This window comes from Pleurodeles waltl, chromosome 12 (assembly GCF_031143425.1).
Source record: "Pleurodeles waltl isolate 20211129_DDA chromosome 12, aPleWal1.hap1.20221129, whole genome shotgun sequence".
In the NCBI taxonomy this organism is placed as follows: domain Eukaryota; kingdom Metazoa; phylum Chordata; class Amphibia; order Caudata; family Salamandridae; genus Pleurodeles; species Pleurodeles waltl.
The window spans coordinates 247008513-247036318 of record NC_090451.1 but is presented as its reverse complement, the minus strand read 5'-3'; the positions used below and the strand labels follow the sequence as shown (position 1 = coordinate 247036318).

At 45.6% G+C, this 27806-nt stretch overlaps 1 protein-coding gene across 2 annotated transcripts in view; it reads left to right on the top strand.

Annotated features, from left to right (window-relative positions):
• Positions 1-27806, top strand: part of ANKRD27 (ankyrin repeat domain 27) — a 494829-nt gene that overhangs the window by 135068 nt on the left and 331955 nt on the right. For both annotated transcript variants that reach the window (XM_069217700.1, XM_069217699.1), the window contains 2 exons: positions 8785-8895; positions 17687-17843. In XM_069217700.1, the coding sequence (XP_069073801.1) occupies positions 8785-8895; positions 17687-17843 (268 nt within the window). The remainder of the gene's footprint in view (positions 1-8784; positions 8896-17686; positions 17844-27806) is intronic.

Below are 27806 nucleotides of genomic sequence, written 5' to 3'. Positions count from 1 at the left end.
TTATTTCGCAGCGCAATGTCCCTGGGCAGTAATCAAGTACTTTGCATGACATCCGTCCTGTTACATAGGTAATTGCACTTTTGCTGGTTACATAGATAATATCACATTTGCCAGTTACATGAATAATTGCACTTTTGCTGTTTCACTGCGAGCAAACTTTTACTTCCCTTTGTGTCTCTTCTTTGCAGTGATTGCGGCCCTCGGCTAGCTTATGTGAAACGTTTACTTTTCAGTTTATTTGGCAAGAAAAGTCCAGTTAGTTATGTGAAACTTTTTTATTTTCAATTTGTGTGGCAAGAAAAGTCCGGTTAGGAGTTTTTACAAAGCTAATGGCTCTAACATGAGCAAACGCAAGACCCATTGAATTGCAAGTGTTTGTTTTAATGGTGTCACATTTGCTGTGTATTTAAAAACACAGATCAGATGTTAGGGTCTGTCTCCCATGGAGCTTCCTGTTTACTTTTTTTTTCTTCACTGCAAGTGAGAGGATTTATTTATGTGCCAGTCTTGCTGGGTAGGGGAACGTAAAAAGATCATGGATGTTATTTTTATAGCACACAACAACAAGCAAATGCATTTAAATGACCTGTACATATATTTAAGAATTTATCTGAAATGAAGCACATTTTTGGGAATTCTGAAGTGTAATGTAAACAAATATTTCAATAAGGTAAAAAAAAAAAATGAGTGCAGTGGTTGATGCCGATTTCCACACATTGTTTGTGCACTGTATAGGTTTATCAGTGTAACTCTATGCCTGGGAAAATGTAATGGTAATTTCAATTGAAAATGCCTTCACTGTAGTAATGGCAATGTGCTACCACATGTATACACCATTCAACTCCACTCTGTGACACTCTGCTCCATTCTATTTTACGAAACTTCACTCCACTTTACTTCACTGCACTCTACGCCACTCCACTCTACTCTACAACACTTTATTACTCTCTGTTCCACTCCTCTCTACGCCTCTCTGCTTAACTACACTCTGGCACTCCTCTCTAAACCGCTCAGCTCTGCAGCACTCTACACCACTCAGCCACACCATGTCATTCTACTCCACTCTGCGCCATTCTGCAAAACTGTACTCTCTACTTTGTGCCACTCCACTCTGCCACACCACTCTACGACACTCACTCTGCGCCATTCCTCTCTACACCACTCAGTTCCACTCTACTGGAGGACACCACGCCACTTTACACTACTATATTCTACTCCACAACACACAAATCCATTCCATACTACATTCTGCTACACACCACTCTACTCCATTCCATTCTACTCTACGCCGCTCCATTCTGCGTCACTTCACTGTATGCCATGACACTCTACTATACAAATCTACAACTCTCTCCTCTACGCCACTAACTTTCAGCAATGCTGAACAACAGCCACGCTGGTGTACAACATCGCTAAAGACATTGGCAAAACCAATCGCTCTTGCATTGGCGAGACCTGTTGGCTTTGCCAATGCTTGTTTTTGTAGTGTTCCATTTGGACATAGCTGTCGGGACGGCAAAGTGGGGAAAAGACACCTACTGGGTGTCGAGATGTATGCGCACATATGGTGGCCATCTTAGAATGATTACCAGGATAGCTGCAGTTTAAATACATGTGCAAGTTGCAACAAATTATGTCCATTTTGTCTTTTTTATTTGTTTATCTTATTTTATTTCTTTTTATTTAAATTTTACTGCCATGTTGGAACAGTAAACGTATAAAAGTGTGCTTTAAAAAAAGCTTGTTCACCTTTCCATAAGGTTACTTCAGCTGCTCCTAAGGCATGGGGTTTTCTCTCTGATATATTTTTTCCTCATGTTTTACCACATGTTATCGGCTTCTGGCTTTCAGTGTATTTTCTTATTTTTTAGAAGGCTTTGTTTTCTTTGTATAACGTTTCTGTGTGCAATTTGTGTAAAAATTCTGAAAATCTGGTTGCATGTGCTTTTGTAAACCTCTTGCTGACCTGTTTAACCGTTCGAATCCTTCCCATTTGCAAAGTGCTCCGCACTTAAAAAAACAAAAATAATTAAAATAGCCAAGACAAAATGAATATCGGAAAGCAGGTCGGAAATCAGGCAAAGTTAAAAATCATAAAGACCTTCCAAAAATTAGAATCTAGACCTGGAACAGAGTTTTTCTTAAACATAAAATGATTTACGGCTAATGAAAAAAGTTACAGGCTGTCTTTTATATGTAGATCCTTTTTAAGTTTGCCATGGGTAAAAATAACCAAACAGTCTTTGGCATGTTAGAAATTGTAGAGGTTTCCTGTTGTGTTTGCTTTTTGAAAAGCTATGCTGCTGTCACCCAGAGGAAAAATAATTCCAACCTTCAAGTTGCCTGCGGCTTCGGTCCCCATCTTTCCCCTTCCGGTGCTAGCCCGAGTCATCCATTTTGAATGATGCCTTGCAAGCATACAGAAATCTAAGTTTACATCCATTGGCTATGTCTTGGTGGGTGCCCTATGCTGCCCCTTCAGCTGAGGAAACTTGTGGCAGATGCATAAGCCACAAGCGGAAGGATGCACCTGGAACCGGACATGCAATTAATTATAAGCATAGCAATGCCACATAATTCTCCTATTTAATAATTTAAAATGCCTGTATCAGAATATTTTGTATGGAGAATACATTTTGTGTGGAGAATGTCCGTTTTCTAATCTCAGACACCTTTCTAAAATGACTACAATACAGTCCCAGGTGCGACTAAAATCCCTCTTGTCCCGAACACTGACCTCCCTGTTTCATTCCACTCTTTATGCATTATTTATTTGACTTGATTTTACCTTTGTTTCCCCCTCTATGTACGTACCTTGTTCCCATACAGGGACTCCTGCGAACGGCTAATTGCTTTGATAACTTTCTGTGTCCATGATCCTCCCTTCATGTAGCCACTCCTTGCCTTCACCATTCAGTGTATTTAGAATCATCAGAGAAAAAATAATCTACAGTAATGTAACAAAGTTTATCCAGTATTGGAACTTTCATAGATTTACATACTTGAATCATTCTAGTCGTCAGAGTGGGAGTCTCACAGTACCTTAGGAAAACAGTATGTAAGAACCATAATAGGCCACAGTGGCAGTAGGCCATCAGTTTAAAAGCCTATCTATGTCCTTTTTTTAAAAAGGATCAACTTGGAACTATGATCAATCAGGCGCTAGCACCCTCTTGAATATGCCCAAGAGAGGCTCTTTCCCTCAGATATTATACCGCAAGCCGTGTGAAGGGAGTCTCCCTGAGCTCTGCTCAGTTTTTTCCAGTGAAAACCAGTTTTCCTACAGCGACAATGTCTTATTCATCCTAAAAGGTCTTATTTACTCCTTCAGTTCTTGTGGGAAGAAAAGGTTGCATGTGGATGACCCACATAGAGACTGGCTGTATTTCCTGTACCCTCAATACCAAGTGAAGGAGTGTAAGATCTGTCAAACCTTCTCCTCAAAAACTCTGAGGGACAGGCTACAGAAGACCAGATCTACAAAATCCAGCTATTTAGATGAGGAGAGTGATACTGTCTTTAAACCCAATAAAAGGTCAAGATCATCTGACCTGTGGCGTTCTGAGGAGAGCAGAAAGACTTTTAAAACTCACCATAAAGACCCTTCAAAGGAGAAAACGTATCTGGTATCCGCAGGGTCAGCCTCCTCAAAGCCGTTCAGTACATCCCTGAAAAAAGGACACGTCATTGTTCTCCTTATTCTGAACCATTGGGACAAACATCGCTAAAAACTCTGTCAACGACAACACTGTCGATGACCGTGTCAACGGCTACAGCATCTACTGTCACCACCATCTCAGACGAGGCAATCTTCGTCAGCAACATTGTCAACAATTTGCCTTTCATACACCCATTTCATCCTCTAAGATATTTGGCACCAGACCCTCGGAGGTGGTGGACTTATCACCACCATTCAAAAAGAAGATTCTATCGACAAAGCAATCCTCACAAAGACAACTGTCCATGAGGTCTACTCCATCATAGACCCACTGTCTACGGTCCCATCATTGACAATACCACAGTTGACGACTCCATCATCGACGACAGCACCATCGACGGGAGAGACATTACTGTCCCAATGTACCATTACCTTCTCTGCTTTGTCAACTGACCCTGCAACTACTATTCAGATCACAACAGCTACTCTACAGCCTGAAGAAACTTCTCCAAACAAAGTTTCATCCCTGCTGCCTAGCCAGCTATTGGACTGGGAGGAATCTGAAGCTGAGGGACCCTGGGGTCCACACACAGTCCTTCCGAACTTCCGGTTAAATATCAGGATGATGATGACGACGAGTATGGCTAGCAGGTCTGTGAGTCATACTATATCTCTCATGACAAACACTGTGAGCATTAAGAGTATCACCAACCAACACGTGATACTGTATAGATGCCTGTGTCCCTTATCCAAGATCTGCAAGCCATGCTCCAAGACCATAGGCGCAGATTTCCAAACTCTACCCAGGATCAGCCACATCAGCCTCCACAACTCCAGTCTACTTATCCGGTCACACCAAGGAACATTCCTCCTCCTCCAGCAACACCTAGGCTGACACCAGCCTTAACAATAGCTGCACCCCCTAGGGAGGGTGACACCTCCTCAGAAAAAGAGAGGGAAGAGGGAGAGATTGTTATTCCCCCAACACCCTCGCGATGAATGGGATGACTATTTAGCACCTACACTATCTCCTTCACCTCCTCATCCATCAGACTCTCTCTCTGAGGACATCGGGGGTTTCAACAACTTGATGAACAGGGCTGCAACGCGTTTTCACCTGCCAACTTCCGTTTTTCTCAAACAAACTGTTTTCTTCATGGTTTTAAAGAACAAGCCAGAAAATCAGTAAGAGCTATCCCCATTATTGACTACATTTGGAGCGAGGGGCTAAAAATTATGAAGAAACCGGCCACAGTTCCAACAGTGCCACCTTGCCTGGATAAAAAGTACAGAGCTACAGAAGATTCCCCGGCTTGCTTAAATGGCCATCTGAAACCTGACTGTTGTCTCCCAGGCTGCTCAAAAGCGTTCCAAGAACCATTCCATTCCCATATCTGCTCAGCCAGACAGGGAAGGCAGACAAGTAGACAATGTAGGAATTAGATTCTCCCTTCTGTCAGCTGCCAATGTCCGTGCAGCCATTACCCTAGCAATTCTAGGGTGTTATGACCGCCAAATGTGGTCAGATGTCAGCCCTTACATTGTTCTCATCCCAGAGAATAAAAAATCAGAGGCGAAGAAGATACTACAGGAGGGTGATTGTACTTCTTCGGAAATCATCGATTTTGCCCTAGACATCACCTCCACAGGTTTTCGCCAGTTAGCTGGAGCAGCGGTTTTTATGTCGCCAGGTTTGGTTGAAGGTCACATCATTCTGACCAGAGGTCCAGTCCAAAATCTTGGACATGGCCTACAATGGCAAAACTTTATTTGGCAAACACATAGACACTGCATTAATTGGCAATAAAGACTGACACGGACACTGCCAGGTGGCTTAGCAATTTGCAGTTTAAATAATTGCCCTTTCAAAGGGCCAGAGGTAGATGTATCTCTTCATACATAGCTGGTTACCAGTGACCACATCCATTGCAATTTCAATACAGGCCTCCCTACCATGAGGCCTATCACCAGCCACTTGCAGCAGCCTATAGCAAGCAAGACAGACACCTGAAACAGCCCCACAGGGCTGGGACGCAAGTCATAAGCAATGACCTGAACCAGTTACCGGCTACAATTTCTCTTTCCTCCCATTCCACCCAAATGGGCATGAACATCTCAAATTACTTCTGCCAATGGAAGGAGATAACATAAGACAAATGGGTATTGGATATTGTAAGGTATGGTCACACCTTGCAGTTTGTGCAGAGACACCCAAACCATCTTCTGAAAGGAGTGCACCCATCCCATGTTCATTTGCTGAAAAAAGAAGCATTACTAATGCTTTCCAAAGGTGCAAACGAGAAGGTTCCCCCTCATCAAAGGTTTTTGCTGATAAGACAGATAACAGAGGGTTGGATACCAATACTGAATCACAGAAAATTAAACAAATTTCTTTGCAAGGGGTCTTTCTTGAAATCTTTCAGACATCCTTCACCATTTAAATAGCGGAGACTACATGACATCCCTGGATTTGCAAGATTCCTACTTCCACATTCCCATTCATCCCAGGCATTGCAAATACCTCTGCTTTACCGTAGTCGGTACCCACTATCAGTTCAGAGTTCTTCCTTTTGGATGGACGGCTGCCCCTCGGATCTTCACAAAATGTCTTGATCCAGTGGCAGCTGCACTTCACAAACAGGGTCTTAAAGTGTTTCCCTACTTAGAAAACTGGCCGCTGAAAACGTAATCGCTGCAACAAGCTCTTGGAATTAAAAACAATATTCCTCACACTACAGGCTTTTCTGCCATGGATATTGGGCTCACCTGTGCTGGTCAGTACAGGCAACACAACCAGCATGGATTACATCGACAAACACGGAGGAACAAGATCTCTGTCTCTTTCTCAAGAAGCGCAAGCTTCTTTGGAGTTGGCTCACAATACACAAAATCTCCCTGAGGGCAAAGCACGTGTCTGGTGTGAACAATACTATATCAGACACACTCAGCAGAACAGAGGACAGTTGCCACGAATGGGAACTAGATCAGCAAGAGTTGGACAGTATATTCTGGTGCTGGGGCAAACCGCTGTTAGATCTCTTCGCAACGGACAAGAACGCCAGATATCAGTTTTATGCCAGTTGATACCTGCTCCTGGGGTTGTGGGGCAATGCTCTTTCAATGCAATGGTCTAGGATTTTGCGTACGCTTTCCCCCCTTCCCATTGCTTCCCAGAATTCTCAGAAAGATGAAAATAGAGCACTGCCAGATCAACCCGATAGCTTCCGCGTGGTCCAGACAACATTGTTTTACGGAGCTGATTCTAGTATCCATGACCAATCCCATCCATCTTCCTCTAAAACAAACACTCCTTACGAGGAACCAAGGCCAAATCGTACACCCGGAGCCAGCTTCTCTCCAGTTGCATGAATGGCGCCTGAGTTCTAGGAGTTCCGAAACGTGACCATCGATCAGGAATACAGCGATATATTATCCAAAGCACAGGCTGAAAGTAGAGACAAGACTTACAGACTGAAGTGGAAAAGTTTCTGTTCTTCATGCCAGCAAAGCAACGTACACCCGTAGAAGGCCTCTCCTGAACAGATCATACCTTATCTTCTTTTACTGGCCAAGTCTGGCCTTATTCATGACTCAGTTAAAGTTCACCTTACTACAATCTCAAGATACAGGTGTTCTGCACAAACTGCATCACTTTGCTCCAAAAGACTCCTCAAGCAGTTTATGAAAGGGTTATTCAGAACCTTTCCTCCTGAGCGTGCACCTGCCCTTGAATGGCATCTCAACATGGTGCTCTCGCAATTGATTAAATCCCCGTTTGAACCGATTCATAAGGCTGAACTGAAGTTCTTTACATGGAAGATCGCAATTTTACTTGCTTTCACATAAACCAGAATAGTCAGCGAGATACAGGCCTTTACAATTCAAGAGCCCCTTTGCACTTCACTGACAAATTTGTCCCCCTCAGAACAAATCCGAGGTTCATTGCAAAGATTCTGTCCCATTTCCTTCTTAATGAACCGATCATACTATGAACTTTTTTTTCCAAAACCTTCTACGCCGGGACTCTTTACACATTAGACATCAAACAATGTCTGAAGTTCTACCTCCACCGTACTAAGCAGACTCACAGAACAGATCAGTTGCTAGTCTCTTATAGTCAAGGCAGTCCAGGGACTGCGGTGACAAAGGCCAAAATAGCATGGTGGATCACAGCAACCATTCAGTTTTGCCACTCTAAAGCTGGCAGACCACTGACGAGAATGGCTAAGGCACATTCCACAAGAGCAGTGTCTAATTCAGCTGCTCTCTTTGCAGGCATCCCACTGGAGAAAATATGCTGAGCTGCAACATGGAAGAATACTCACCTTTTTTTACGCAGCACTACTGCCTAGAGTCAGCACAATGCAGTGACTCTGCTGTGGGACAGGCTGTACTACGCCATCTATTTCATTAAGGTGAGCCTCTTTCTTGATACAAATGTTTTATTCATGTACATTCTTGTTTTAATTATGTTTGTTTAGCCAAATATTCAAGTATGCATGTTTTCAATGTAAAAGTTATTCCCACTCATTTTTATTCAGACAAAATGAATCTTATATTGACTATTATAATAGTTTTTTCTCTTACCCACCATCCGCTACGGGTCTTTGTAGTTTACTGTAATGCTGCTTGCTATTCTGATTCAAGCATGTGAATCTATGAAAGATCCAATACTGGATAAGAAAATAAGTTACTTACTTGTAACTGCGGTTATCTGGTATTGGTATGTTTCAAAGATTCACATGTGACCCTACCTCCTCCCCTTAGAGGCTCCCCCTATATTCAGGAATATGCTTCACTCTTGTGCTTGAAAATCTGAGGGAAAGAGCCTCTCTTGGGAGTATTTTAGGGGTTGCTGGCGCCTGATTGGTCATAGTTCATGTTTGGCCCTTTTTCAAAAGGACCTAGGCTATAAAACTGTTGGCCTACTGCCATTCTAGCCTGTCATGGGTCTTACATAGTGCTTTCCTAAGGTACAGTGGGACTCCCATTTTGACGATGGGAAATTATTCAAGCATGTGAATCTATGAAAAATACCAATATGGATTACCACAGTTACAGGTAAGTAACTTATTTTTGTCAAGTTTATCAAAAAATACAATGGCCTGTGTATATTTTTGATTTAGATCTTGGTACCACGCAAAGGCAGCCTTTCAAGCACTATTTATTCTACCTGCCCTTTTGACTCCTACGTTCTGAAACATGTGGAGGATGGATTTCAGACTCTAAGTGGAAAGGTAAGCGGTTTAAATTTTTTTGAGGGGGGGGTGTTGGTTACCTGTATGTAAAAATAGGGGGAGAAAAATATTTCTCTCTATTCACTTTACTAAATTAAATGTGAAAACACAAATGATTCACTAAATGACACTTGTTTTTGGAAGAGAAGGAAAGCTTGTCAGGTTACGACAGCTTCCTTCTTGACTAAACCCCTTAAATTCCTGCCTGACACATGTTTAAGAATCTTCTTCATTCATCTGTGAAAGAGGGCATAATATTTTTAGGATCTGGCCCCCGTTATACCTCCCATCGTATTACTTCACTCCCTTAAAAGAAAAGAACTTCCTACACTTTCAAATGGAAGAGAAAGGAAGTTTATCATGATTCATCCTCTTCCCTCCATGGCCATTGATTTAGTAGCTCTTATAAAACCATTCCTCCTACAGATTTACTCCAATTCTTCTTCCGCTTTGCTCTGAATAGGGTGATAATTGTAGGAAGCTTGCTCTTTATATAGTGGACTACAAAGAGGTACACTGTGCAGAATCCAAATAAACCCTAAAGGAATTACGGAGGCACAAATGACACCCCAAATGCTGTCTTGTGTGGATGAGAAGTTACGCATATAAGAGGGTAGTGCTAAGCATGTAAGGCACACACATAGGCAGTAAGTGAGACACACACTCAAGAAAGAAATCTGACACCAATTTTTTAAAATAATACATACTTTTATATGAATTTAGATGCCAAGATCATCGGGATTAGGTAAGTACTTTTCAGGTTATGACTTTTAACAGTTTTCAAAAGTTGAGACTGTGCAATTTTTGGAGCAATAATGTTAGCCTATAGGGAAAAACACTGCATACAGGTACTTAGCAGTGACTTACAGGACCAAACATCTGGAGTTAAGGTAAGTATGGGGCAAAGTCCAAGGCAGCACCAACAGGCCACTTTGGGAGACACAGGAGCCTCTGGGTGCAGAGGTACTTTTCAGCTTCTGGTGACCTGATGTTACAGTATGGGAAAATAAACATATACTGCATTCAGGCACTTAGCAGCAGGACTATTCTTCTGGAGTAAAGGTAAGTATGAGGCAAGGTCCAAGGCAGCACCAACAGGCCACTTTGGGAGACAATGGGGCATCCGGGTGCATAGGTGCTTTTCAGCTTCTGGTGCCCTGATGTTATTGTATGGGAAAATAAACATATACTGCATTCAGGCACTTAGCAGCGACCTACAGGACTATTCTTCTGGAGTTAAGGTAAGTATGGTATAAGGTCCAAGGCATCACCAACAGGTCTCTTGGAGGGCATTGGGGCGTCTGGTTGCAAAGGTGTTTTTCAGCCTCGAGTGCCCTAATGTTATCCTGTGGGAATGAAACAAACACTGCATACGGGTACTTAGTAACAACTTACAGAACTTTCTTCTGGACTTGTGTTGAGTATGGAGCAAGGTCCAAGGCCACACCAACAGTTCACATCGGGGGGTCTTTGGGGCATCCGGGTGCAGCGGTGTGTTACGGCATCTGGAGTCTATTCACTTCAGTGTAGATTGGTCCTGTCAGAAAGAGATGGCAGGCAGACCTGGGGAGCCAGTCTGGGGTAACCCAGATGGGGGGCTTGACCCTTGAGATCCTTGGGCACGTAGGGACACGATTGGCCCACTTCTCCTCAGGCTGTGGGGCTCAGGTGCAGTGGTGTCTTTTGGTGTCTGGTTCCAGTGCAGGAAAGACGCTGCAGGTGGCATCAGGCAGTCCATTGTAAACCCAAGGTGGGCTTTGGCTGTAGGGGGCTTGGGGGCTTAGGACCACACAAACTCTGTTTGCCCACTTCAACTCGAGTTAGGGGGCACCGGTGCTGGAGAGTCGGGCTTTGGTGTTCTGGAATCCATGTGGGTTTTCTTTAATGCCTGCAGGATGCAGGGAAGCAGCTCCACTACTCCATGGGAGATACTGGTTACTTCTCGAAGTGCTGGAAGTCTTCCTAGGCTTTTGGATGCAGAACAGCTGCAGGGCAAGTCGTCTTTGGCACAATTGCTGAGGACGGCAAGAAAGCTGGTGGAGTTGGGGACAAGTCAGTTGTTGCTCCTCAATTCTTGCAGTTCACGGCTTTTCAAGTCCTTCTTCTGTAGTCCAGCGAATCTGAACTCCTGGTATAAGGGGTCCCCTAAATACTCATTTGGAGTCTTAAGGGGAGTGAAGGGTAGTAGCCAGTGAGCTACTTACCCCTGGGGCCACTACGCCCCCTAGATAACCACTTGTTTTGGGTAGTGGGCATCTCCCTGTCCCAGAATACCTTATTCCACCATGCACAAGATGGTGGAATTCCTAATTTTGTGTTCACTTCATGCTGCTCACCATAGAGGTGTGTCCAGCCTGGCAGTGCTACACTCCTCTTGCATAGCTAATTTTCCCGCCTGTCCGAGTGACATGTGGGCCCCAGCCAGGGTTGTTGGCATCTCCTCACCTTTGAGGGAAGCCAAACCTGCATACCAAAGGTGGTGGGCTCTTTAAAGTCCCCTGCTTTGGAAAACAGATTTGCAGGTCATCCTGTTGGGAGGGGTGTGTAACACCCCTGCCATAGCAGGCTTTGTTCCTAACTGCCCGAGAGCAGAGGCTCTCGACCTTAGGAGTCAGAAACTTGTCTGTTGGTAGCAGGCTGGTGGAAACCAGTCAGTCAGCACATCAATAGTTGGTAGTTTTTCAGGGGGCACCTCTAAGGTGCCCTCTGGGTGCATGTATTAATAAATCTATCACTAGAATCAGTGAAGGCTTAATAATACCAGATGTTTGAAACTAAACACCCCTAGTTTTAGTGAAGCCATCATGTAACTGGGGAACTCACATTGACCAGTATCCAGCACATGTACTTAAAATGGCTTCCCTGTTCACTTACTGTGTCTAAGAACTGACATAGACATAGCAGGATCATATCTGCTGTAGGTGTGCCTTCCAAATATTACATGCAGTATTAGGGGACATGGCAAAAAAGTGTGTGTCATGTTGTGTTTTTGCTTTTTAGAGCACCTTGTCATATAGCCTGCAGTGGCAGTCTGTTTAAGTTTGGTTCTGGGTCCCCTAGAGTGGCAGAAGTTATACTGCAGCTCTTAGGGACCCTTTTTAGTATATATGCCCTAGGTACCAGAGGTACCTCTTACCAAGGACTTACAGAGATGCTAAAGGCCTGGCCACCTGGGGATCAAGTGACCAGTGGTCTTGTTTTTGAGGAAAGAACAATGGCACTGGGGACTCAGTGTACTTCAGCCAGCAGTGGATCAGGAACCAGTCAAAAAGTTGGGGGACTACTGCAACCAAAATCCAGTTTTCTACAATAATCCACTCCAAAATAATTTGGACCAATATTCAATGTGGAACTCCTGTGATGGGCATGCCAGTTTCCAGTCCATGAAACAAACCTCCTAGGGTGGATCCTCCTGTTTCCAGTTTGGTCACAATTTCATTCTTATAACATGGTCATCAGGATTATTGTCTTTGATTCCTTCTTTACTTAAATATATGATGCAGGGTAAATCATTGGATCTACCTATACCCTTTGCTCTTCATCCGCAAAAATGTGTTTCACTGGGAAAGGCTAAATACTGGAATTAAGTAGCACATAAAAAATAAACAAAGCAGTTGTGTAACATTTTTCTGATGGTTACTTATGACTGTCAATTCTGCACCTTGTGAATATCCTCAGGCACCAGACTTAGTCCGGAAAACTCAAAAGCAGTGCCCCTTTGCTCCAGTAGGTATGACTGTGCATCTCCACATTGGTCCTGTTCCACTCCGGAAGTGACAGCAAGATCTGCATTGAAACGCCACCAATATGTGCTAACATCAGTTTCTTTTTTGCTGCACCTTCAGATGAAGATGCAGAGCGCCAATCCTCTTTTTCTTCACTCTGTGAAATGATTCTTTTCTTCTTTCACATTTTCCCAGTGTGCAAGGGAGCATGTCATTGTCACGACTACAAGGTTTAAGCCTTGTAGGGACTGTTGCAAACAGATGTCCGTGAGAGGTCCCTACAAGTTGGTGATTGAGTTTGCCACACAACTCCAAGGCCTGCGATGACTGCACCCAAATGAATCCTAAGGCCATTCGAGAACAGGTCCCACTCCAGGTTGAAGTCGAGTGTAGACCACTTCCCTTTTCTGAAGTGGTTCCAGCACCATATTGTCTTAGCAGTCAAATTCTTTGGGTTATTTCTAGAATTAATATAAGAAGTCCATAGGGAATTTAGCCCTTTCCTGGCACTCTTTCCCCATGGAACCCTTCTTCAAGGTCTTGCTCCCGTTCTGCTGAGGAGTGGATTCCATCCTTGGTCCCAGTTAACCCTAAGTTCCCGGGTCCATCAGTGATGTTGCAGCAGTTCGAAGCCTTTTGAAAGGCCATACTGTACATTTTTGGCAATCTTCTGGTGGTGCACCTTTGAACCCCAAAATGCAGCAGGGTCCTTCAGTCTGGTAAGTAACATTGTGTCTGCCATCTGCACGATCTGTGCCATGTGAGCCTGCTTCAGTTTCCACATTGGCATTGGTGCGTACTTCGGGTTTAGCTCTAAACTCTGTGCCGGTCCTAGAGTTGTTGACTGTGGAAGAGGAGCCGCAACCCATTGTGGTCACTGGGCCGAATTCATCTCGACAGAGGCTGCACCTGGGTCCCAGTGTGGCACAGCCGATACTCAGTACTTAGACTCAGATGCTATCCTTCTACCACACAGTTGCGCACAGACAATCAACAAATTTTTTGACTTGGACCCTGACTACTGTCAGCCATATGGAGAGAGTAAAGGAGAGGATAAGGAAAAGTTTGTCCTCCCACCCTTTTGATGAAGACTAGTGATACATGGATCTACACGATGCCAGTGAATTAGATGCCTCAACCGATAGTAGGTTGTATATAACAAGCCAAGAGAATGTTCTCCTCTGCCAACTATGTCTTGAGTACATGCTGCTTTCTTGGATGCTACATCCACACACTTTGGGACATGGTTGGTGAGATCTTTCCTGAGTCCCAGAAGACCTCCGTACTCAACCATTTGGAATGGCTGGCATGTGGTAAAAGTTGCCACCACTTGGCTCTGGGCACCAGGGATTGACTAGGAAGGGATAATGGGACAAGCATAGTGCTCAGGTGCCACACATGGATCGGATCCACTGCCTTCTCATGGGACATCCAGGTGTCTTTCATGGACCTAGCCTTTGTCAGTACCTATCTGTTTGGTGAAAAGGCGGGTTCGGCCTCGGAGCGTTCTGCGAAGAACAGAGTTATGACACACTCTTTTGGGCTTTCAGCATCAGTCCGCTAATCCCTCCAGAAGTTTTGCCCTTTTTGGGGCTATGTCCAGGATTTGGCTTAGCTATAGTGGTGGGCCCTGCTGCCAGCACAACAAGCTACCCAGTCCTTTGAAGGTCGTCCCATGGACCCAGCAGACAACTGCCACCTGGCGATCGGGGGCAGCTCCCCCCACCTCCCCAAATCCCAACCTTTCGACAACAACCTTAAAACCGCTAGAGTGCACACTTATTGGCACATAGCCATCCAATAGGAGGCAGGATCAGCCACTCGGACACTTCCTTTCCAGGTGACAGAGCATTACATCTGACAGTTTGGTCCAGATGTTGGCTACTCCCTGCCATTCCTTTATGACCTGCAGCAGCTGCCACCTACATCAATTAAGCTCTTTCAGGGCCATTTGTGGGCAGGCCCTTTTAGCCAAAGGAGCCATGGAGGGAGAGCCTGGAAGTAGGGAGTGGATTTTATTCATGCTAATTCCTTGTGCTAAATAAGGATAAAGGCCTACATCTTATTTTAGGTCTTCGCCCTCTCAATGCTTTCCTCCGTAAGGGCAAATTCAAGATGCTTACTCTGGTCCAGGTCTTTCTGCCCTGGATGCCAAGGCATGATGGTGGTGTTGGACATTCAGGACCCTATTTTCACATCCCCATTCTGCAGGTGCTGCCTGCTGTTTAGTATAGTCCTCAGGCATTTTCAGTTTGTTGCGCTCCTTCCAGTGTCATCATTGTCCCTTGGGCACAAAAGTGATGGCATTGGTTGCTGCACGTCTGTGTTTGTCTAGGGCTACCAGTCTCCCTTTACCTCAATGACTAGGTGTTGAAGGCGGGCTCACCACAGTCTGTTGCGGACCACCTCCAACGGTGAACCTCTTGGTTATCATTTGCGTTCTCAGCCATCCTGCCAAAGTCAAACCTGACTCCTTTCGGAGAGGCTCCCCTACATGGGACACATCCTGGATACGGTGTGCTTTTGGGCCTTTCCTCTGGACCAAGCTGTTCAGGACATTCAAGCTATTATCTCGATTTTTCAGTCTTTGTCCTTGGTCTCAGTGAGCATGGCTCTGGTGTTGTTGTTTTTTTTTTTTTTACCTGCTTGCCTTCTCCATTCTGCCGGTCGACCATTCCTTTTGGTATATGTGGGTTCCTCACTGGGATCTGAACTCTCAGTGGACCCAGCTCCAGGCAGACCTATCTTATTCTATCCAGGTGTCCGAGGACTCTGCAAAAGATCTGCAATGATGACTGCTGTACCGCAGTTGGACACGCAGCAGACCCCTCTCGGTATCGCAACCAGAACTATCAGTGGAGACTGCTGCACCACTACTGAGTTGGGGAGGCCTTCTTAGAGAGGTAGATATCCGAGGACTCTGGCCTCCGGTGGAGTCTGAACCTCAACATAAACATGTTCAAGATGTGAACGATGCGCTTGGCATTGGAGGCCTTCCTGCTGACCATCAAAGGCATGCCGGTACAGGTTCTCACAGGCAAAACTGCCATGTGGTATTGCAACAAGCGGGGTGGGGTGGGCTCTTCGGTTCGGTACCATGAGGCACTGCACCTCTGGAACTGGCTGAGAGGTCTGGGTGTTTAAGTGGTGCACACTACCTGGTGGCATCTTTAAACACCAGGGAAAAGAAACTAATTTGCCTGTGTTAGCCAGTCACAGCTGGGGTTTCACCCGTAGATGGCACATAGGCCCTCATTACAACCTCAGCGGTCTTTTCAGAAGGCCGCCGAGGCTGCGGGAGCCAGAATACCGCCAGTGCTGGCGGTATTTCTGGCTCCCTAGTATGACTTTTCGGCTGGGCCAGCGGACGGTAACAGTGTTATCATCCGCTGGCCCAGCGGAAAAGTCACATCAACATTGCTGCTGGCTCGTAATAGAGCCGGCGGCAATACTGATGTGCAGCGTTTGCAGTAGCACCCGTTTCACATTTCACTGCCCGAAATTCGGGCAGTGAAATGCGTGACGGGGCTATGACGGGGGGGCCCCTGCACTACCCATGCCAAGTGCGTGGGCAGTGCAGGGGCACCCCAAGTCCCCCTTACTGCCAGCCTTTCCATGGCAGTGTTTACCGCGGTGGCCAGGCTGGCGGTCGGGGACTCATAATCCCCAGGGCAGCGGTGCTTATGATTATGCTGGGGATTATGACCGCCAGGCAGAAGCCTGGCGGTATAGTGGAGTTGCCGGCGGTATGGCCGTGGCTATTGCGCCACGGTCATAATAGCTGGCGGAACACCGCCAGCTTACCGCCGGCCGCCAGGGTCATAATGAATCCCATAATGTCTTCCAGCAATGGGAAGAACCATGGTTTGATCTCGTCACCACCAAGAACGTGCAGGGTCAACATGTTTGTGTGTTGGTGTTCCCAAGAAGGCTATCCCTCGTAGACTCATTCAGCATGCAGTAGTTTTCCAGAGAATCTGGTGTTAAGGACTCACACAGAATTCCTTCCGAAGATCATGATGGCCTTTCACATCAGACAAGCCATCACTCTTTCTACCATCTTCCTCGAAAGAAGAAAAGAGACTCCATTGTTTTTACCCCAAAAAGAACTCTCATGTTTTACATCTGTCGCACTAAGGAACATCTGGTGAAGGCTCAACTGTTTGGTTCCCTGGGGCAAGTAAGAGCAGAGCAGTGTAGAGGCAGACCATCTTGCAGTGGATAGCCCTCTGTATTAAGATATGCTACTCATTGCCTAAGAAGCAGCCTCCAGAAGGTCTGAATGCTTAAGAAGGTCTGAATGTTTATTCTACCAGAGCTAAAGGTCCTGTCATTGCGTTGGCACGTAAAGTGCCTATCCTCAATGTCTGTCGGGCAGCTGCATGGGCATCAGTGCACAAGTTCGCAAAGCACTACTGCTTTGACAGTCAGGTATGCTGAAATGGAAATTTAGCCTGTTTGGTCCTGAAGATTTTTTTTGTTTGAGCCATTCCACAGATCTACCTCCTTGGGAGGTATTGCTTTGGTATCTACTCACGATGTAAGGAATCAGTGGTTAAAAGTGTTCATCAGAAGAGCAAGTTACTTATCTTCTGAAATATTGTTTTTTGATGGATACTTTATCTTACCCAGGTTTCCTCACTGTCCTCCCACCTCTCCGTTATGTAGAATGGTCTCCTTTTAAAATGTCCCAGTTTAGGAGTCTGCACAGTGATAATTGCAATTTGCTGATGGGCTCTGTGGCGGAGGGCGCTGGTGAGCCATGAAACAGCGTGTGTGGGTGATGCTTGTATGTGTGTCCACTTTTCACTTCCAGAGTGGAACAGTGTCTATGTGGAGTCGGACAGCATCACATACCGACATGCAGGAGCACTACTTTTGAGTTTTCCGAATATAGTCTGGCACCTGGGGAAATTCACAAGGTGAGAAATCTGCTCTAATTCACCCGTAAAATAAATAACCAAAGGTAAGTAACTTTTTCTTTTGTGTTACACGTCATGTCTAGATTTAAAAGGAAAATAATTGCAGTGTTTTCAGTTGTTCATATTGATTCTGTTGAATTTCAGGAGCTTATCATACAAGGTAACCAGATCAAGCTAGGTACTGGTTTTTCGTGTGATCTGACAGTACCTGTCCTTTTTGAAGAAACTTTTTACAATGAAAAAGAAGAAAGTTTTAGCATACTATGTATAGACCGTCCACTAGAAAAAGATGAAAGTTCAGGTAAGTTCTACTAGCCATTAAAAAGAAGTGTGCATGCTTTGTTGATAGACAGTTCACGGTATTATGTGTATGTTCTGTGTTTGTTAAGTTTAAACATTGACTGAAGAAAATGGTGAAGAAAGATGATTTCATATTTGTTTGAAGAAACATTTAGTATTATGTGGGCTTTTAAATGAAATATTGCAATGTAATAATTAGTAAGTAACTGATGTCAAGGTGATATATATTTTTTAAATAAATCTTTTTATTGCCATTTTATTAACACAAAAAGTGAGCATACCCACATTACATCATATGAAGCATTAAGAGATTACTGATCAGGACATGGTTCGCTGGATAGGGAGATTGACACAGCACTGCCCATAAATGTTTGAGAAGTGATTGCAGGAGGGGCTGTGGAGCAGAATCTGGGAAGGAGGTTCCCCTCCATTATCCCATCTTTTGCCTGCCCGAAGGTTGTAAACCATGTTCTGTACTCAATCTGGTATCGACTGGGAGCTTCCCATCCCCTGGCCGTAAAACTCCCATCCACCCCCGGTTTTCTCTTAGTTCGTAGGACATATTCTGGTGGTGTACACCTACGTTTTCAGTCCCCACACAAACGTCTATTCCTGCAATCCATTGTTCTTTGTTGGGGACCTCCTGTGCTCCCCAGACCCACGTAGTGTTCCTCTTTGCCACCAACAGGCTCAGAGTGCAGAACACTAGCTTCCTGTGAGGCCGGTCTTTATCCCCTGGCACGCCCAAAAGCACAAACTGGGGAATGTCTCCCAGGCATTTCAGTGTGGTCAAATAATACTTCTGTATCTCTGAACATCCCCACAGCACATAATAGTATGAACCAGTATGCATATTACAGCATAGGGAGGTGGGCGATGGGATCCTCCCCATTGTCTGCAGGCTATCCCGCGCTATGTAAATCCTGTACTGGACTTAAATCTGTATCAGGCGGAAGCACACCCAGATGGCTACCTCCTGGGGATGCACCAGTGCCACCGCCCCCAAACCACGTCCTCAGTTTCTCCCATATCTAACTCCCAGCATTGCAGAAGACTTCCAAGGCCATCAGGGCTATTGATAATGAGTATGCTCTATGTGGAGTAGATTGCCCCTTTACCCCACCGCTCCTGTCAGCAGCTGGATGTCAAAAGAGAGGCATTGTGCAGTCAAGAACAGCCCACCATCACTGCTTGTAAACCATCTTAAAGCTGGGTATACTAATAGTGTTGTGTGTGAGTCATGCCAAATTCCTTTTGTAAACAGGAAAATTATTTGATTGCTTCGTCAGCTAGCAAGTCTCCTAGGCAGACTATGCGGTTAGTCTCCCAGCGACCAAAACCCTGCCACTTACTCACTTCATGGGAGTATCTGTCTCACCTAAAGCAGTGTGGACTTAGTCACTTTTTCCCCTTCCACCCCACCTCGGTCTTTGCCTCAACCTATTCTGTCAGTGTTGCCCATGCAGGCATCAGTAGAGTCAGCTGAACCTTTCCCCCATTTACATAGTGCCTTCAAGAATGATCCAACCTTGAGCACCTGTCTAGGCGCACCCCAGGATCGTCTCGCGGGTGTGTGCCCAGTCATTTATGACCTGTATTTGTGAGTCCCAGTAGTATACCATGAAGTGCAGGAATCAAATTTCTCCATTAAACACAGAGGCAGAGGGTTAGAGCAGGTCATGTCCTTTGTGGCAGCTTCCCCCTTGCTGCTTTGCTGCCCTGGTCCTTTTGACTGTTCTTTGTGATATTGCTCCGTTTAATTTTGCTTGCTCACTTTACTGCTTTCTATTGGGTTGCTTTCTCTTGTTGTATATTTTTTCCTCAGTTGATGGCCCCTGCCGCCCACTTGCTAAAGCCGTTTTTTCCCTCCATTTTCGCCCTCCTGCTTCCCGCCTCGCCAGCCCAGCCCACTGCCTCCCAGACACCCTCCTGCCTCCCAGAACCAACTCAGTGGAGGCAGAAGAGCCGCTGTGTAGTGGCCGTGTCTCCGGCGCACCAATCTGCACCCGTCCGCGCCTGGACCGGGCCCAACGCAAGGACTCCTGTCCCTCCCACCGTTCACAGATACACCACCGGTGAGCTCCAAGACCTGGACCCTGACTCTGCAACAACAACTACTTCTTCATGTTCAACAGTTGGACCTTTCACCTGCCGGCACTCTCACTTCTCCTGCAACACCAGTGCACCAGCGCTCACAACGACTACCACCTTGCCAACAACTACTGCTTTGAAACAACCCAACTGCCTCCTGCTCAACGCATGATCACTCTGCAAGCATGCCTTTGAGATCTGGGATACCATTGTCTCCCTCACGCCTAATGTTGTCTTCCTCACTGAAACCTGGCTCAACCCTGCAGCCGCTCCTGATATTACCTCAGCAACACCAGATGCCTACAAGATAGTACACTGGGAGCGTATCAACAAACACAGAGGTGGAATTGCCATCATCCATAAAAACAATCCACTGCACCACCGCCACAAACAACACTATTCCGATTATGGAACACCTCAATTTCAAACTCCAAATTGACGGCAACACCACAGTCAGAGGCACCCTTGCCTATAGTCTGCCTGGACCACGCCCCAGTTTCTGCAACTCCGTCCTTAAAATTATAGCCCCGTTCACCATCGTCTCCAAGCACTACATCTTTTTGGGCGACCTCAATTTTCACCTCAACAACACTAGCGCCACCAACTTCCTTGAAATCATGAACAACATCGACCTCATCCAACTAGTCACCTACCCCACACACTATGCATAACACATTCAACGCCATCTTCAGGGCCAGAGACCGAGTCAAGTACAGCCGTGACCCTGAGCTCACCTGCACATATCACACTATCTTCCACTTTGCCATCACAGGACTTCTCAGTGCTGCCACCAGGCCGCCCACCACTTCGCACTGCTGCTGGAACAAAGTATCAGAGAGCCAGTGAACCAACACCCTCAACAACTTCTGCCCTGACACTGCAACAAACCTAGAACAGGCTGTCCAAAACGTCTGCACCTGCATCACCGATTGCACAGACAGTCACTCCGTCTGTAATGATATGTGAGTTTTGACCACTGACTCCACGTTGCACTTAGCCTAGCAGTACACCCTTACATTAGTGACCACCAACTTCATTTTGCCTATTGACTTTATTTTAGCATTAGCCACTGTCACGTTAAAAGCTTCAAGTAGTTTTCCACATTGTACAATGTGCACATGTTTTATTTTTCGTGTTCTTTTCCCACCAAGGGCTTAGGCTGATAAGAATGTACTCAGATGGCAGGGACGGTCTTATTTTGAATTGGCATCTTGGGATTGTGGCCAAGTCCCGACGTGTGATTTTCAAAGCTGGCCTAAAGCAATCAGCATTTTTTTTATAAATTAACTTCTGCAATGAGAGGGAGGTTCTAAAATGTTCATCTATTTGTTTAAAGTATAAGAGGCTGAGACCAGATGGACCGGGGACAGAGAGTGTTTGCAGATCCCAGGCATATCAAGGACGCTGGAGTGTCATCCTTCCCGTGAGGATAATTGATCTCTCTCTCTCCTCGATCGATTCTGGGACCTGGCGATCTGATGCTGAATAGGAGGGAGATAAAGCAGTTTTGCCCTTTTCTCCTGGTGATGCATATTTTTTAATTTATTATTTGCTTTACATTAGAATATAGATCATATTTTTGCTGTGTGTATTGCAGTGGAAAATCATTTGTGCATGTTTTCATTTCATTGCTGCGACTATTTTTTAAACGTGTGCTTTCAGCATACTAATTTCCTTTTAGGAACCTTGTGTAGTGAAATAATAAATGTTTCTGGGAACTAAGAAGTACATTCCAGATATTTTTGTCAGTGCATGGGTTTTTCAGCGCGGTCATTAGTGAAGCTAAACACCGTCAAGCCCACCAAACAGACTAGTTGGTACACCACAGAACTGAGAACTGCAAAACACAACTGGAAGTGGCTAGAAAGGTGATGGAACACCAGTAGGGAGCCCACAGATTGAACAACCTTCAAGTCCTCCCTCAACCGATACCACCAACTACTGAAAGAGATGAAAAGGAGTGCCCTAGCCGATCACATCGAAGCCAGAACGCTTCAAGATCGTTAGAGTTCACCAATCTCTCAGCCACTGAAAACATCATCACCACTTCTTATGAACTCTGCGACATCGTGCCGGACTTCTTCTGACTTCAGCAAACTCAAGAACTACCAGCCTCACTAGTCCCCTTGTTGTGTAGCCATTTTAGCTATAATTTTTATACATGTTATTTTAGCAAACTAGGCCTGCCGCTGTGCACTTTAACCTCGATATGTTTTGTTTTAGCTTTGTTATATAGGGGTATATTACAACTTTGGAGGAGGTGTTAATCCGTCCCAAAAGTGACGGATATACCACCAGCCGTATTACGAGTCCATTATATGCTATGGAACTCGTAATACGGCTGGTGGTATATCCGTCACTTTTGGGACGGATTAACACCTCCCTCCAAAGTTGTAATAACCCCCATTATTTTAACAGTAGCCGCATTTGCAGTCTTATTTTTTCTATCTACCTGTTCTTCGCCTAGGTCAGCACTGCGTTCTTAAACAAGACATTTCTTTCACTCTTTGCTTTTCTCAAGGCTGCAGTAAGATAGGTTGCCGGCAAAAGTGTTACGCTTTGTCTCCAATGTTCACAGAAACACACACGCTCTTACGTGGGGGTTCTTTCTTGGAATATCAGCTGTTTTATTATAAAAACACTACTATGACCCATGTACGTTAGAGGGAGATTCCAGCCAGATGACCACGACTCTATGCTGATTGCTTCACTGCAGCTGCTTATGTAGACTAAAAGCCTCTTGCTCAGGTATGAGAGATGATGTCTTCCCAGGGGAAACCTGAAAGGCAGTGTTAGAGCTTAACTTGCTGTGCTCTAATATAGGCTAGGTAGGAACTATCTCTACAAACTCTAGTGACAATATGGTAGCATTATTTTTGTGTTTTACTCTTCTTGTCACAATTTTAATCTTGTTGTGCTTCATCATCCTAGTTATTGCAATACATACCTTATTATCTAAGATGCAGTTACTTCAATAAAACCTTATTTAACTATATTCCGCCTCTGATTGTCCTTGCATATGTGAGACTAATGTAACTGAGAAACGGATAAGATCTGAGTGACCACAATTCCCCTGACGAGTCATTTATGTCATGCGTCTGGTTGCCCCAATCATCCCTGCTCTTGGGTGGAGATGATGCACTGCTAGTTAGCTGGAACAAAACCCGGATTAGGCCGACAGGTGTCACATGGTGCGGGATCAGACTCAGTCCCCCGCAATACAAGTGATTCTGCTGCCCGAATCCAGTCGTCTCATTAGGATTATGAGAACCTACGCAACACCCTTTCCCGCCAAAATCCTCAAAGTCTATCAACCGCTAACTCACAGAACAACTCGAGATCAGCTATCTTCTGAACGTCTTCCTATCTGGATTTCACACCAAACACAGCACTGAAACCACCCTGATCACTGCCACTGACTACATCAGAACCCTCCTTGAAACGAAGAAACAGCGGCCCTGATCCTCCTCTACCTCTTGGTAGCGTTCAGCTCCGTATCCCACCAACGCTTATCAAGAGGCATCATCAATTTGGAATCCAAGGAGATGCTCTCAAAGAGATCTCTTTCTTTCTTCACTGAAAGAATCCAGAAAATCCGCCTACCTTCTTTCACGTTGGAACACAAGAACATAATCTGCAACATCCCTCAAGGCTTGTCCCTCACCTCTACTGTGTTCAACATCAATGTCACCCTCCTGGCCAACATCCTCAGAACTCATGGAATTAACATCATATTGTACGCGGGCGACACCCAGCTCATCCTCTCACTATCAAAATACTCCTCCACTTTGAGGGCCAACTTCTGCAGGTGCACGATGGGCATTGCCGACTGAATGAAAAACAACTGACTAAAACTCAGCACAGACCAAACGGAAGTGCTGAACTTTGGAAACAACATCGCCCAATGGAACGACTCCTGGTGGCCTTCCGAACCAGGACCAGCACCCTCTCCAACAGACCACACACGCAACCTTGGCATCATTCTGGATAGCAACCTCACCAAAAAAAACAAGATCAATGCAGTCTCTTTGGCCTGCTTCCTCACTCTTCGTGTGCTCTGTAAGATCTTCAAATGGCTTCCCGTCAACACCAGGTGAACCGTCACCAGCAGGCTGGACTACACCAACGCACTTCACGTAGAAATCACCACACACCTTCTGAAGGTACTACAGACCATACACAATTTTGCGGCCAGACTCATCCTCAACCACCCCAAACGGACCCCCTACCCCCCCACCCCACCCCACCCCACACACACACACACACACACACACACACACACACACACACACACCTCAAGCAGCTGACTGGCTCCCCATTCAGAATTCAGAAGAGATGTCAAAACAAGGTGCTGATCCACACATACAAGGCCCTTTAATAATCAAGGACCAGCATGCATCAACCACTGCCTGAACTTTCACCAGCCCCCAAGACACCTGTGCTCCACATCTCCCTTGCTCGCACACCCCTACTCATCAGCCATAGGAACAGTGGAAGATGCTCCTCCTCCTGCCTTGTGGCGAAATCCCGTAACGACCTCCCCTTTCACCTACGGACCTCATAGTCACTTCTGGAATTCAGGAAAAAACTCAAGACCTGGCTGTTCAACCGAACCCCTCAGCAGCTATGTTCTCAGTGCCTTGATACCCTTGTGGGTGATTACCCGTGCTCTCTAAATCCTGTTTGATTGATCCAAGGACTCCCTCCATCCCACAGAAGTCGCCAGACCTCCTTGTCCAGGAGACTAAAGAATGTTTCGAGTATGGGGAATGGTGTGTTCTGTTTGATATATAGAAGTTTGGGGAGGGTAATCTTCTTAAGGATGGCAGTCCTACCCAGGCCTGTCAGTGGGAGTTCCCTCCACCCGGCTACACCCTCCTGCAATTGCACCAGTTAAGAATCCAGTTTTTTTCCCCTGGAAATGTTATGATTCCTAAGTAATATAAGTATCCAGGTATCGAAAGCCCTTGGTGGTCACCCGCAGGGACTCTGAGATCAATATGTCCCAGTCCCACTATGCCACTTTTAAATAAAACTGACTTTCCCTAATTCACCCTATAGACTGAGTACTCTCTGAACTTCTCCAACCTTTCCAGCAGGGGATTCAAGGACACCTCTGGTTCTGTGACATACAGTAGAATGTCATCTACTTATAAAGACATATTCTCCGTCTGCTGTGTCCCCAGGCAGCCACCCATCTCAAATGCCCAGACCAAGCAAGCCAATGGTTTTGTGCACAGTCCAAACAAGTGAGGGGACGGGGGAAGCCCTGTCTGGATTCCCGCCCGAACGTAAAACAGCACTTAAGTCATTCCATTTATCCTTCCTGCTGTCGTAGGGTTGGCTTACGGAAGGGCCATCTGACTACAAAAGCGCGGGCCAAGACTTAATTGCCTTAACACAGCAAAGAGGTAAGGCCAGTGAATCGAATCAAACACCTCTTCTGCATCAGTGAAGATGACTGCCAGGGGGTGAAGATCGCCTGCTGTATTCAGCCAATTGTGCATTGGTGTGATGTTCTGTCTTGTAGACCAACATGGTGTGAATCCAGTCTGGTTGTGATGGACCAGAGTGGGCATCACTTCTTTCAGTCTGATTGCCAACATAGTAGTCACAGGCTTAGACTCGACATTTAACAGAGAAATAGGGTGGTAGGAGCCCGAGCAGTTGAGAATCATAAAGGGTCTAATAATTTCTCACAAACTCCCAGACTAGCTCCTCCATTTGGGTAACCCTATCCCCTGTGCTTAATATTCTCTCCCACCCAGTATGGCCTGCCTCCAAAAGTATGGGGACTACTTTATCCATTGTCACCTGCTAGAGTCTTGGCAGGGCATATACATCGACATACGTGTAGCCTTGTGTACCCCTGATCCCTTGGATCCACAGCACCACCTCATCAGGGTCCACCCATTGTGACCAGGAAGGGGGGTGTTCTTTCTCACCAGTGTCGCTACCCCTGTGAGCCTCTAGCTTATCCCACATGTCCCAGTGACACATAGCAGCCTCTATCCAGGAATTTGCACTTATCGCCCAGATGTCTCCTGAGGTAAGATCACTTTAGGAGCATTGCATTTTATGCACTGCGCTACTACCCCCCTCTCACTTATGTCTCATGCCATTTACATAACAGGAGAGGGTTTTAAGGTGATCAGTGCTTTCTCCTCCCCTGTAAAGTTCTCCTGGCTCATGCTACCCCACCACCTACTATCTTCACCCACCCATGGCCGCAGTATTCCAGGTATGTGAGTTTCGGGCCAATTTAATTGTTGAACTTTCACCTTTCCTCCACTGCAAAGGAGTATCTTCCACTGTAATTTCCTATAGTACATTTCCTCACTTATGAAAATGTAATATGTATTTCCCCAAAGTGAATTTACTATTATGTCTTTCTATCTTTGCTCAAACCAGTATTATAATTAGCAGCAACCTCTTACTGATCTTAAGGTGTTTTCACAGAAACAGTTGTCCAGAATTAACTATTCATTATTAAATGTGGTTATAAAATGTTTGTACACGCAACAAATTGCCTTCATATCATGTTTGAGCAAGTCTGGGCTCAGGAGGCATATTAAGTTTTGGAAGAACACACAAGGCCATTGACCCACAGTAGGGCTCAGGACCTCTATAAGAGATTTGATTATTATTAGACTGTAACCTAGGCATGATTTGAGACTTACCGTTATAGAGCCCTGGTTGGATGCAGTTGGAAGTTTTACCATGGGATTTAGCCTGCTGTCTTACCCCGCTGAAGTATTTTGACTTTCAGTACACATACTGTGTCCGAAGAAGTCTTCACAAAGCTAGATAGGCATTGGGTGAAGTACTGCCACCACTGTTAGTCTGGGCAGAAAAAACTCAGGGGGGGAAAAAGTGAGATTTTGTGCCCAGAAAAGTCCATTCATCAGTTGGATACTTTTGGCACCTTCGCTCGGTCAAGATTTTTACCCTGGACCTAGTTTCTTTTTTAGTGCTGAGAATCCTTCAGTGGGACAAGGCTGCAGAGACCTTCCCACTGAGGGTCTTTTGACTGAAATTTGCTGCTGTAGAGCAGCTTTGAGTGAGAGAAACCTGATTTCCTAGCCCAGAGAGGAACAGCACTTGGAGGTCAAGGCTTACTCCACTTGGGACCACCAGCAGGGCCCAGGTCAGGTCTAGTTGGTACTTGTCAGCTGGGGAAACTTCAGGAAAAAGGCTTCTTGCAGCTTTTTTTGTAGCCCAGTACCCACACAGAATATCAGCCAAATGATCCTTGGAGGCTACGTCCTTGTCCTGGGTGTAAGAGGGAACAGGTCCATTGAGGCTCCTCTCAGGTCACATACAGCAGGTCTGGAGATGCCACATTTATACCTAGCATCAGCTGGTGAGTTGGGGTGACTCCTGGCCCCTCCATAACTAATGGAGTGAACGTTTTCAGGGGATACAGTATCCACACCTGCAACAGTTCATGTTTGCCCTACAATGAACAAATCCTCAGTTCTCTTTACTCCCAAAATCCAACATGGGCAAACCCTTCTCCCCATTGTGCTCACCCAGAGGTGTGACCAAGGTAATGAACAGCCCCCTCCTCTATGGTAATTCCAAAACAGTTCTGAGGGCAGACCCCCCCACACCCCTCCCCATTGGGTTTGGTACCTGCCTGACTGGGAGGACAAAAGCTGGGGTCTTTCCAGGTGTCGCCTAACATTTGCTTGAGTCAGAGGAGGACCCTTTGAAGTAAACTAAGGTTCGAGGCATGCATGGCTGTAGATACACATGTTTTGCATGCTCCTGCCATCTAGTGTTGGGTCCGGATGTGTACAAGTTGTTTTTCTTCGATTAAGTCTTGAGTCACAGGTCTAGTGACTCCATCTTGGTGACAGTGTGCATGGGC